This window comes from Buceros rhinoceros, unplaced genomic scaffold (assembly GCF_000710305.1).
Source record: "Buceros rhinoceros silvestris isolate BGI_N320 unplaced genomic scaffold, ASM71030v1 scaffold11538, whole genome shotgun sequence".
Taxonomy (NCBI): Eukaryota; Metazoa; Chordata; class Aves; order Bucerotiformes; family Bucerotidae; genus Buceros; species Buceros rhinoceros.
The window spans coordinates 17,103-27,087 of record NW_010425125.1 but is presented as its reverse complement, the minus strand read 5'-3'; the positions used below and the strand labels follow the sequence as shown (position 1 = coordinate 27,087).

Here is a 9,985-nt window from a genome sequence, read left to right as displayed (position 1 = left end):
GGCTTGCTAATGTGTGCTCTTTCCCTTACCAAAGATAAAGCCACTAACCCGTCTAACAGGCAAGAAGACTGGGAATACATCATCGGATTCTGTGACCAGATCAACAAAGAACTTGAAGGGTGGGTGTCCCAAACGGCTCTAGATTTAATAAATTAACATTCACAGTTTAAAATACATCATTTAATCATCAAAATTCCATGTTTTCTGTTATATCTACTGATGGGAAGATCCGTCTACAAAGAAACAAGGTGCTGCAGGGGTGTTTTCCCTTTTGTGAACAGCAGCAGGGCTCGTAGACTGGGGACTAGGGAAAGGGGAATCCTGAGCCTGCCTCTTAGTGCCTGCAGCTGCAGGGCTCTCGCCCAGCCAAACCCTCTCTGGTTGCCAGTCTGTGAAATGGGCTGATAACTCTCAGTGCCTGACGAGGCTTTGTGTCTTCAAAATCTTCACAAGGCTTCACTGAGGAACCCTCCTGGGTCGCAGCATTCCTGTCAGCTGAGGTAGAAGTGTTTTCTTCTGGAAAAAAAGGACACTAATGCAAGAGAAATGAGGTGATTTCCTGGGCTGGGGACTGTACTGGGAGTTGTGTGGCCCCTCCCAAGCAGGAATCTGGAACTGCTGGCTCAGACTGCCAGCCCTCGCTTCCTTTCGTGTGTGCAAACACCCAGGCTTATGAAGATGCCCTGAATGTTTCTTGGGAGCCTTTGTATGCTGATGGAAAGAAGCAAAGTACTAAATGGCATTTTCTTTAAATTATGTGAAAGGCGTGTCGTTTAAACAGTAGAATCTGTGAAAGTCTGAAAATCCTTCAGCGTGTTCTCCTGCCTTGTTTGCAAAGGGGCTCTGCTTTGTTTCAGGCCACAGATAGCTGTGAGACTCCTGGCTCATAAAATCCAGTCGCCACAGGAATGGGAGGCAGTCCAAGCCTTGACAGTAGGTAGTCCTTACCCCTCCTCTTAAATCCAGCTGTGTTAGCACTTTTTGTCATCAGTGTGGGGTATGAGTGGGCACGGTGTGTGTCGGAGGGGGTCGTTGGAGCTATTCTGGGGCTGAATGCCCTGATGCCTCTCTGCTGGGGGAGCGGACAGTGAGAGGGAGCATGGAGACGTCACTGACACGTCCAGATTGCTCGTGAGCCATAGAGCAGTCAGAAACCGCTCTGCTTGTTTCAGCTGCTTTTGCTTGTTACCTTTGATAGATAAGATTTGAGTTCATTGTTTTGAGACCTAGTGGTGAGAATCTGACCCGGGTACATGTGGCCGAGGGTGGAGACTGCCCTGTCGTGATGTGTCACCCCTAAAGATGGGAGGTTGGTGCCTGTATTGCAGAGCAGGAGCGTGGGTCTCGCTGAACGCGGGTCCCTCAGTTCCCCTACAATGCAGAACACGGCTGCGCTGCTGCTGAAGAGGTTTGGTGTTCATTACAGCCCCTGGTTTTGTTACTTGAATGCAGGTGCTGGAAGCTTGTATGAAGAATTGTGGGAGAAGATTTCATAATGAAGTGGGGAAGTTTCGCTTTTTAAACGAGTTAATAAAAGTTGTCTCTCCGAAGGTTAGTCCCTGAGCCTTATGGCTGTGTTTATTTTTTGCTTGGCCTCTGTAAGCTGCAGGCAGCATCCAGACTGTTTGCAGTGCTCTGCTGTCTGGCTCATCACGTTTGTTAGATATTCAAGAGCATTTGTTAGCTAAGGTGTTTGGGGGGGGGTTAATGCTCTGCTTACTGTTTTTCTCAGTAAGTCGTACTTACCATATAGTCTCTGCACTGTTCCAATCCTTCGTGGAACTCAGGGGCTTGTAAAGCCTGGGCGGTGTGGCTTTTAAAAAGCAACAAAACTCCAGCGTCGGGGGAGGAGAGGTGTGATGCAGAGGTGAAAACAGGAGACGTGGCAACACACTGTAGGGTTCTAGACCTCACTCTGCTGCTGACTTGCTGTGTAAAGAGGACCTGGCCAAGACCCTCAACATTCATGATCAATGTATGTACGAAAAATAGACAGAGGCGCCCCATGGCGTGATTGATGCAGCAAATATTCCCAGGTTCTCTCTTCTAAGACGGGGGAAGGGGTGGTTATCTGTTGGTGTGATTTTTTTAAATAGGAAAATCCTGACACCAACAGAATAGCTGCTTTTGCTGAAATTCATCACAAAGCTTCTCTTCGCTGTCGTTTCAAAGATATTAGAGGAGCGTTTTTTCCTCTTAGTGAGAAGTATCTTAGATCATCTTGGAACTTGGATATACACCTTTTAATGTACATCACTGAACTTCTGTTCTCTGGGTTTGGGCTTTATTTTCAAAAAGAAATGAAGAATTTACATCTTTGTTCCACTCTTAGTACCTGGGAGACCGAGTCTCAGAGAAGGTGAAGACCAAAGTCATTGAGTTGCTGTATAGCTGGACAGTGGCATTGCCCGAGGAATCCAAAATCAAGGATGCCTACTACATGCTGAAGCGACAAGGTAGGAGGCCAGCTGCTCACTCATGCCTTCTCTCTTAGAGCCTGGGCTCTAAGCACAGCTTCTGATTACCTGGCGTCGAGCTCTGAGGGGATCGAACAAGGGAGAAATTTCCTGAAAAGCCTGTTGTTATAGTGAGATGCCTTGGGCTGGGCTGGGTTGGCTCTTTCAACTAGATTAGTTAAACACCTTGCCAATACTTGGGCTTTGCAGGGCCTTTTTTGAGTTTTTCCAGATCTAGTTATTAAATGATTGGAACAAGTCTAATTTAAACTCAGAGCCTCCACTTTTGAGTTCTTAACTAGATCACTGTACAGTTGTGCCTTTAGTTCAGCTGATGCCAACTGTGGGCACAGGGAAAAGAGCTCAGCTGAGAAGCACGCGGCTTCGGCACAGGAAAAACTGGTTGCGGGAGAGCTCTGGGGGTAGAGCACAAATCTAAGGACTTGACAGCAGAACCAGCAGGCAGCTTAGCGATTTCCTCGCTCATGGTTAGGAGTCTGCTCATCACCCCGTTCTGCATTGCTGTCTGCTTTCCTGCGCAGCTCACGCAGACAGATGTCATGCCCTCGAGGCTGCGTGACACTGGGCTGTCTGGGACCTCGCTTAGTGGTTCAACAGCTAAAGTGGAAGGGGGGAAGACAAGTAGCGGGGAGTTGTTGACTACACAGAGCTATTAGAGGAGCGATGTGGACATGGCAACACATTTGCTGAGGTTTGGGCCTTTGTCAGAGAAAACTTGCTTTGTTTTCCCAGCTAGCACGCTCGGGGGTTTTGAGCGTGTACTGTCCGTTGGAGCAGAGTGCTGATGTCACTGGACAGGTGGACTGGTGTTCATTGTGACAGCAGCCTGTGAATAACCGGCTGCGCTCCTGGTGTGACTGCATGTGCAAACCCACGTGGGTTCCCTTTCTGCTTGCAGGGATCGTTATGTTTGATCCTGTGATTCCTGCAGACAAAACCCTGATTCCTTCTCCACCGCCTCGTCCCAAAAACCCTGTGTTTGACGATGAGGAGAAATCCAAGGTACAGTGAAGACTTGTTTCATAATCGCTGATGAAAAGTGATTACTCGATGCACATTTAGAAAGAAGTAAAGTATAAAAATGTGGCTTTTATTTTTGAGCTCTTTCACAGAGCTCATTGCTTTGTCCACCCACCTGACCTGAGGATCCAGTTAAGGCTTTGCCTGTTACCGTTACGGGGTTATTCCTGGTTAAAGGGCCATCCTGCTGTAGTACAAGGAGGCAGAGAATGTTTCACGCACTGGACCGAAACCGGTGTATGGGAGGAATAACTCTCTGGTGTCAGAAGTCCCTGAGATTTCACAGTCTATGTCCCCTGTAGGAGCAAGAATGCAGCAGCTCACATGAACTAATAAACCGTAAGTGGCTGCTGCGGAAGTCACCGTAGCTAGGAAAGCCGTGTAAGCTGTGTCGTAGTGGGCTGTATCTCCTTTCCCCCGGATTGTTCACTTGGATTCTTTTTGCTGCTTCCCTTTGCCAAAGGGTCTTTATTTGTTTCTTGATTACCCTCTTCTTGTCTTACAGCTTCTAGCCAAACTGCTGAAAAGCAAAAACCCGGATGATTTACAAGAGGCCAACAAGCTTATAAAATCCATGGTGAAAGAGGTGAGAAATTCCCGGCGGGTCGGTCCCAGTCAGCAGTCTGCTTTCCAGGTGTAAGCGACTGGACTTCAAAACGGTGGGGATCACATAAGATCATGTGAATGGCAGAGCCTGCGCTTTGCAGGCTCCGGGAGCACCGTGTTGGTACGTTCCTTTGGTGAGCTGTAGGGACTGGGTGGGACTGACCGACCATCAGTGACATCCAGCCTGTCGGTGTTTTCTGAAACCTCTCGCAGTGCTAACTCGATGCATCTCGTCCCTGTGGTCACTGGCATAAAGGAGGTGCCGTCTGAGGGCATGGGAGGGCTCTGTGTGGTGTGAGAATGTGTTGTACTTTGACTCTAGCTCTCAGCTGGGTGATGTTTTTATCACAGAAACGTCTCCAGTTGGTGTCTCTGGTGGAGGACAGGGTAAGAGTTGGCAAGGATTGAATGCCCCTTGTAATTAACCATGTTCTCAACACTCAAGGTGGTATTTCGCATCAGGATGTGGTGGGAGCATCAGGTACCACCCCTGGATGCTGAGGGCTGAGTCACCGGATTGGGTCGTCTCACAAGCAGGCGTCCTGGAACACCTCCCTGTTTGTAGAGCTGGATGCATCCACCGTGGCAGTCGTTAGAAACCCTGGCGTCCAGGAAGTTACTCACTGTGTTCTGGCCAAAACAAAGAGAGCTCCTAGACTGAAGAGGAGGTGTAGGTGAAGTGTTTCTATGCAAGCTTCTCTTGTCCCCAGGACAGACTCTCCTACATCTTTGGTTGGAATCTCAAATCAGAGATGGGTGGATATTTTCCACCAGACAGTGCTTGTTGTTCCTGGTAAATGTTTTGCTTCAAACACCTCTTTTTCATAAAAGTGAAGGAAATGACTGCTGCCCCACCCAACCTTTCTGGCTCTGGCAACAATTTAATTCATACTATTTGAAGATCCTACACAGTATCATCCCAAATGCCAGGAAAGCCCAAATCTTCCCATACGCCAAGAATTATTTCCCCCCCCCCCCCCCCCCAAAAAAAAAATTCTGAACAGGTCAGAAAAGAACTTTAGGGAACTTCTCTATTTTCAGTGGTATAATTAGACTTTTTGTAAATATGGGGTTTTCTATAATTTCCAAGTGGTGGTGAAAAGGTGATAAAATAAGCAAAGCCTCACGTGAACAGAGAGGTTTTTTGTTTAGTTTTTTTTCTAGCTCAACCTTAAATAGACACAACGTGACCTGGTCTACAGATAATACCTGTGGTTGCGATACCGTGGGCCTTTACGGGGAAAGTCACTTTTTATGTCTGTGTTCGACCCCCTGAAGGATGAGGCTCGGATTCAGAAAGTGACGAAGCGCATGCACACGCTGGAGGAAGTCAACAACAACGTGAAGCTGCTGAACGAGATGTTGGTTCATTACAGCAAAGAGGACTCGTCGGAGGCCGACAGGGAGCTCATGAAGGTGGGTCTGAGCTGCGCCCTCGTCCCAGGATCCTGCAGTCAGTCCTTTCTTCCAGACCTGAGTTCTGCAGAGTTACAAACAGCGCAGTGAAGTGGAGAGCAGTGGTGAGAAACAAGAGCAGCTGTTGGGAATAGCAGGAAAGAAAATAACCAGGATTTTAACACCTTTCACCAAACGACTCCGTGGGTAACGAGTTTTGCATGTGTGTAAGTGAGGGGCAGCTGCTCTCCAAAGACGCAGCGTGGCCGAACAAGAAGCTGCGGTTTGTAGTTCTTGCTCCTCTTAGGACACGCTGATTGCAGATCATACCTGTTCCTCACAGCACTGCGGGTGGATAAACTAAAGGCTGAATGGGGCAGAAGATACATCCTCCCCTTCAGAGGAAGAGTTTGAGCTAGTGCTGTGAGGTTGGGAGAACACCAGGGGGAGGTAGCAGTGCAAACAGCCACCCGGGATGGTTGGGTCGGCCCAGTGCCTTCAAGAGTTGCACCTTAGCTAATGTAAAAAGTTGAAACTGCTCATTTTTAGTGAGCAGCTCCTGAAACAATAGTAAGGAGCTTAAGAACCGGGTTGGTTTCGGTGCAACTGTTCATTCTCTTCCGCGTGCCTGCAGACTCTGGGTAGCAGCTGCAGCACAGTTAGAGCACAGCTGCTGAAGCCCAGTTCTGCCCTTCCTCACACTGTTGGGGACTTCGGGACTACGAGGAAGGAGTGTCTCTCTTGGACCAGAACTGGCCAGAAGTGCTGATGGGAGGGAGGGAGGACTGTGCTGAAAACGCGAGTTGTGTTTGGGCTCCCAGGCTGGTGTGACTCGGCACAGCTCTGTTCACGGGGCAGGGACAGGGCATCTTGGTCGTCCAGCCACCCCGGGGCGTTCAGCGCAGGGAGAACGGTTTCTTCTGGGCTTTCCCGTGCGAGCCTGGGCAGCCAGTCTGTGCTGGCTGGTATTGCTGACCATGGCTCCTGGCTGCTGAAAGCCTTTGTCCTGATCTGTCTTCCTAGGAGCTCTGTGAACGGTGTGAAACCAAAAGACGGACATTATTCAAGCTGGCCAGCGAGACAGAGGATAATGACAGCAGTTTGGGTAAACTGAGCTACACTTCTCCTTTTTTAATTGCTTTTGTGACCTGTGACTGTGCAAGGGCTCAGCAAGGGAGCGGCTGCTGTAAAGACGCCTCTTCACTGTGGACGCTCTTTGCTTTGAGCAAGCAGATAAGACGAGATCCTCGCCTCTTTATGCTTATCGCTAAAATTCAGGCAAGGACTTGCCAGCAGAGCTGGTGGTTAGGGAGGCTAGGGGCGATGATGTGGGACAGCTGCTGCTGGGGAAGGGACTTGCTGGGGGGAACAAAGCCTTGGACTGCTCTTTTCATTGTTACTGTAATGTGCATGGAGCTAGAAAGGTCAGGGTATTGCTTCGAGCAGCACAGCAAAGAGTAATGGAGGGAGTAATGGAGCTCGTAGCCGAATAACGGCGTTTTTTCTTGCTGACTGTGTAGTTGATAACTGAGAACTTTGAGCGTTAGTGGGAGCAAAGTGACTTAAGTCTTGGAGGTCATTTTTGTTTCTCTTGCCATGTAGGAGACATTCTGCAGGCCAGTGACAATTTATCCCGTGTGATAAATTCCTATAAAAAAATAATAGAGGGGCAAGTGATCAATGGTGAAGTGGATCTCCCTGTGATGCCTGTGGCAGAAGGTGAGTTCCTGGGAACCCAGCGACTGGTTTAACTGTGGGATCCTGCAGTTCTCTTTTGGACAGAGTTTCCTATTAACTGTGGTAAAGCGAGCTACCGATGGTCCTTGTGGCCAACAGCCTGTGAATCAGAGGGGGACAAGACAGCTCCTAACGCGAGCAACAGTGCTACAGCTTTTCCGTTTCCTTTGATGACGTCAGTAGCAAACTTGCATCTGAGCAGTTTGTGTGGCTGGAAGTTCTCGTACATTTTCCCCTCCATGTTTGTCCTGTTTCTTAAGGATGACCTCAAGAAGTCGATTTGATCAGTGGGACAAGAGCAGGAGAGTGGGAGCCAGGCCAGCAATTCCATTTGTGAATTTAGGCCATTTGCCCACTTTACACTTCAGCTTCACCGTTGAAAGCTCTGGACAAGTGTGTGGTGGAATTACCATCTGGGAGTCACTTAAACGCTTCTGCGTGGGCAGCAGCAGAGGGATGCACAGTGCCGCCCAGCAGCATCTTCCTGGGACACGACTGTCCTCAGTGGAGAGCCTGTGTGGATTCTCTGCAGCTCCCTGGCAGCCGTTGTTTATTGTCGTTCTGTAGGCTCTCCCAAAGCCCAAAGAATTATGAATTGCGCTACAAGAAGCGCTGGGAAAGGAGCAGTGGTTGGAGCAAGCGTTACTGAAGAGATTTCTATGTGAAAAACATCTGGTTTGATTTAAGTAGCTGGTGGACAGCGAATGGTTACCTGAGAAGTATCTGGGCTTTCTCTGTTTCGAGAGCCATGAGCCGCGACTAAACGAGGAGCCGTGGGACCTACACCACCTCTCTGATAATGTCTTCTGCACGTTGAGTTTGCTCTGAGCCTTTTGCCTTCTTTCCTAGTAGTGCTCTTCTCCTGTCCGCTGCAGGGAGTAACTCCACAAGTCATCTCAACACCCTCATTGACCTCGCTGGACTGGATGTCACCAGCACGCCGCCACTTCCAGTGCCACCCACCACCCTGACTCCAGCCCCCACGGTAGCCCCAGCCCCGGCCGAAATCCCTATTCTCCCACCTCCTCCCCAGACGTTCGTGCACTCACGGAGCAGTTCCTCCAGCCAGGCGGAAGCCGCACCCGCTCCGCAGAGCAGCACGGCCAGCTCCCTCTCGCTGCTGGACGAGGAGCTTCTGTGCTTAGGTAAGACTCCGAGGGGCCCAGGAAAGGTCTTCTCCATCGCTGGCTGACAGACTGCTTTCTTCCTGCGTGAGGAGAGCGAGCGTGAGGGCTGGCTGTGTGTGGCATGCCTAAAAGGAGCACAAGATGACTTTGGTTTCTAGAGGAGTTCAGGGGACACTCCCCTGCATCATCCTGAATATAAGACCTGGTCGGTGAGGTATGAAACCTCCGACCTTCCCAGAGCGGGCTGCAAGTGCAGAACTGCTGAGAGTAACCGCAGTCTGGGCTCTAGAGATGTCTGGACGTGCAGGGTGCGGTTTGGTGCAGCTCTCACCCCTGACTTTGCGGCTGTGCTGAAGAGCAAGGTGCCGAGGCGGGCTGTATATGGGAGCGCACAGAGTGGCCGCCTGCGGAGCCCGGGTGTGGGCAGCAAAGACGCCGGATCAGGAAGGGTTGGTTAGAGGAGCTCTGTGCAGGGGTGAGTGTCAGGCAGCTGCTGCTGCTGTCAGTCTCTTCCTCGTTGTAGGCTTCCAGCGCATTTCAGTTTGTCTTCAGGTTTTTGGGCTCTGGCAGAGCTGAATCAAGTAGTTCGATGGTACTGAAACAATTTCCAGGGCAGGACACCGAACCCACTTTCTCCTCCAGTCACCTACTTGTTACTTTTCCTGTCAGGTCTGAACGACCCCGCCCCTGCAGCAGTGAAGGAGACCTCAGAAAACAACCAGTGGAGCATGTTTGAGGTACAAAGGAGGGTCTCAGAGGAGGGGGAGGGAGGGGATTGTCGTTGTGGGAGGTCTCAGGACCTTGAAGAAATGTGATTGCACGTACAGGCAGAGAGGCAGCTGTTCCTCAGGGGAAGTCTGGCTTAGCCCTAAAATCTGGGGTAGCTGTGTCTAAAGAGAGTAGCTATCCCTGAACCTGGCTTCCTCAGTTCCCGTGTGCCCCCACGATGTTAGCACTTGCTTTGCTTAAATCACAGATCAGAGGTGGTCCCGACAGAGGCCACAGACTTTGCTGCTGGCCACCCCGCAGCTCTGTTTGTGGTGACTCAGTCCCCCCCTCACAGGGTGTAGCCGTGACCTAGAGCATCTCCTTGTCCTCTCTTTCAGAATGGCCAGCTGGACCTGGATTTCTTTAATCTGAAGACGGCGACTGTTGGTTGCAACCCCGCAGGGAACCCTCTTCTCCATCACACCTCACAGAGCACGTGTGGACCATCAGTGACACTGCCCTCTGCTTTCCCAGCCTCTCAGACTGCTCCCAGCATCCCGGCACCAAACTCGGCACCATTCGTATTCTCTGCTGGAGCGGGTGCCCCTGCGGGGCCTCCTAGGACTACTCCAGCTGCTCCTGGGTGCTTCAGCTCATCTGTGGGGAGCAGCGTGTCGCAGAAGATGGATGCATTGGGACAACTCCTTGAAGACACCAAAGGGTAACGGACAGTGCTGGACTTTGCTTTGCCGGCGGGTGGAAAGCTGAGCTTGCTGCAGCGCCAGGTTCAGGTGCTGGCTCTCGGCTCTCCGGTTTGGTGTAAGTGGGTGATTGGTTTCAGTCTGCAAACTAACAGGCGGGTCCTGCCGCCGGGAGGGAAAGGCAGGTGCTGCTCGGCAGAGGACAAACACCCGG

General features: G+C 50.6%; 1 protein-coding gene across 1 annotated transcript in view; it reads left to right on the top strand.

The window, feature by feature from the left end:
- GGA3 (golgi-associated, gamma adaptin ear containing, ARF binding protein 3) overlaps positions 1-9,985 on the top strand; it is a 14,944-nt gene that overhangs the window by 1,454 nt on the left and 3,505 nt on the right. Inside the window, exons 2-13 of the mRNA XM_010141032.1 lie at positions 35-119; positions 858-933; positions 1,453-1,551; positions 2,333-2,456; positions 3,376-3,479; positions 4,003-4,083; positions 5,382-5,519; positions 6,522-6,603; positions 7,101-7,217; positions 8,111-8,380; positions 9,032-9,099; positions 9,469-9,791. Coding sequence (XP_010139334.1) covers positions 1,468-1,551; positions 2,333-2,456; positions 3,376-3,479; positions 4,003-4,083; positions 5,382-5,519; positions 6,522-6,603; positions 7,101-7,217; positions 8,111-8,380; positions 9,032-9,099; positions 9,469-9,791 — 1,391 coding nt within the window. The 5' untranslated portion in view covers positions 35-119; positions 858-933; positions 1,453-1,467. The remainder of the gene's footprint in view (positions 1-34; positions 120-857; positions 934-1,452; positions 1,552-2,332; positions 2,457-3,375; positions 3,480-4,002; positions 4,084-5,381; positions 5,520-6,521; positions 6,604-7,100; positions 7,218-8,110; positions 8,381-9,031; positions 9,100-9,468; positions 9,792-9,985) is intronic.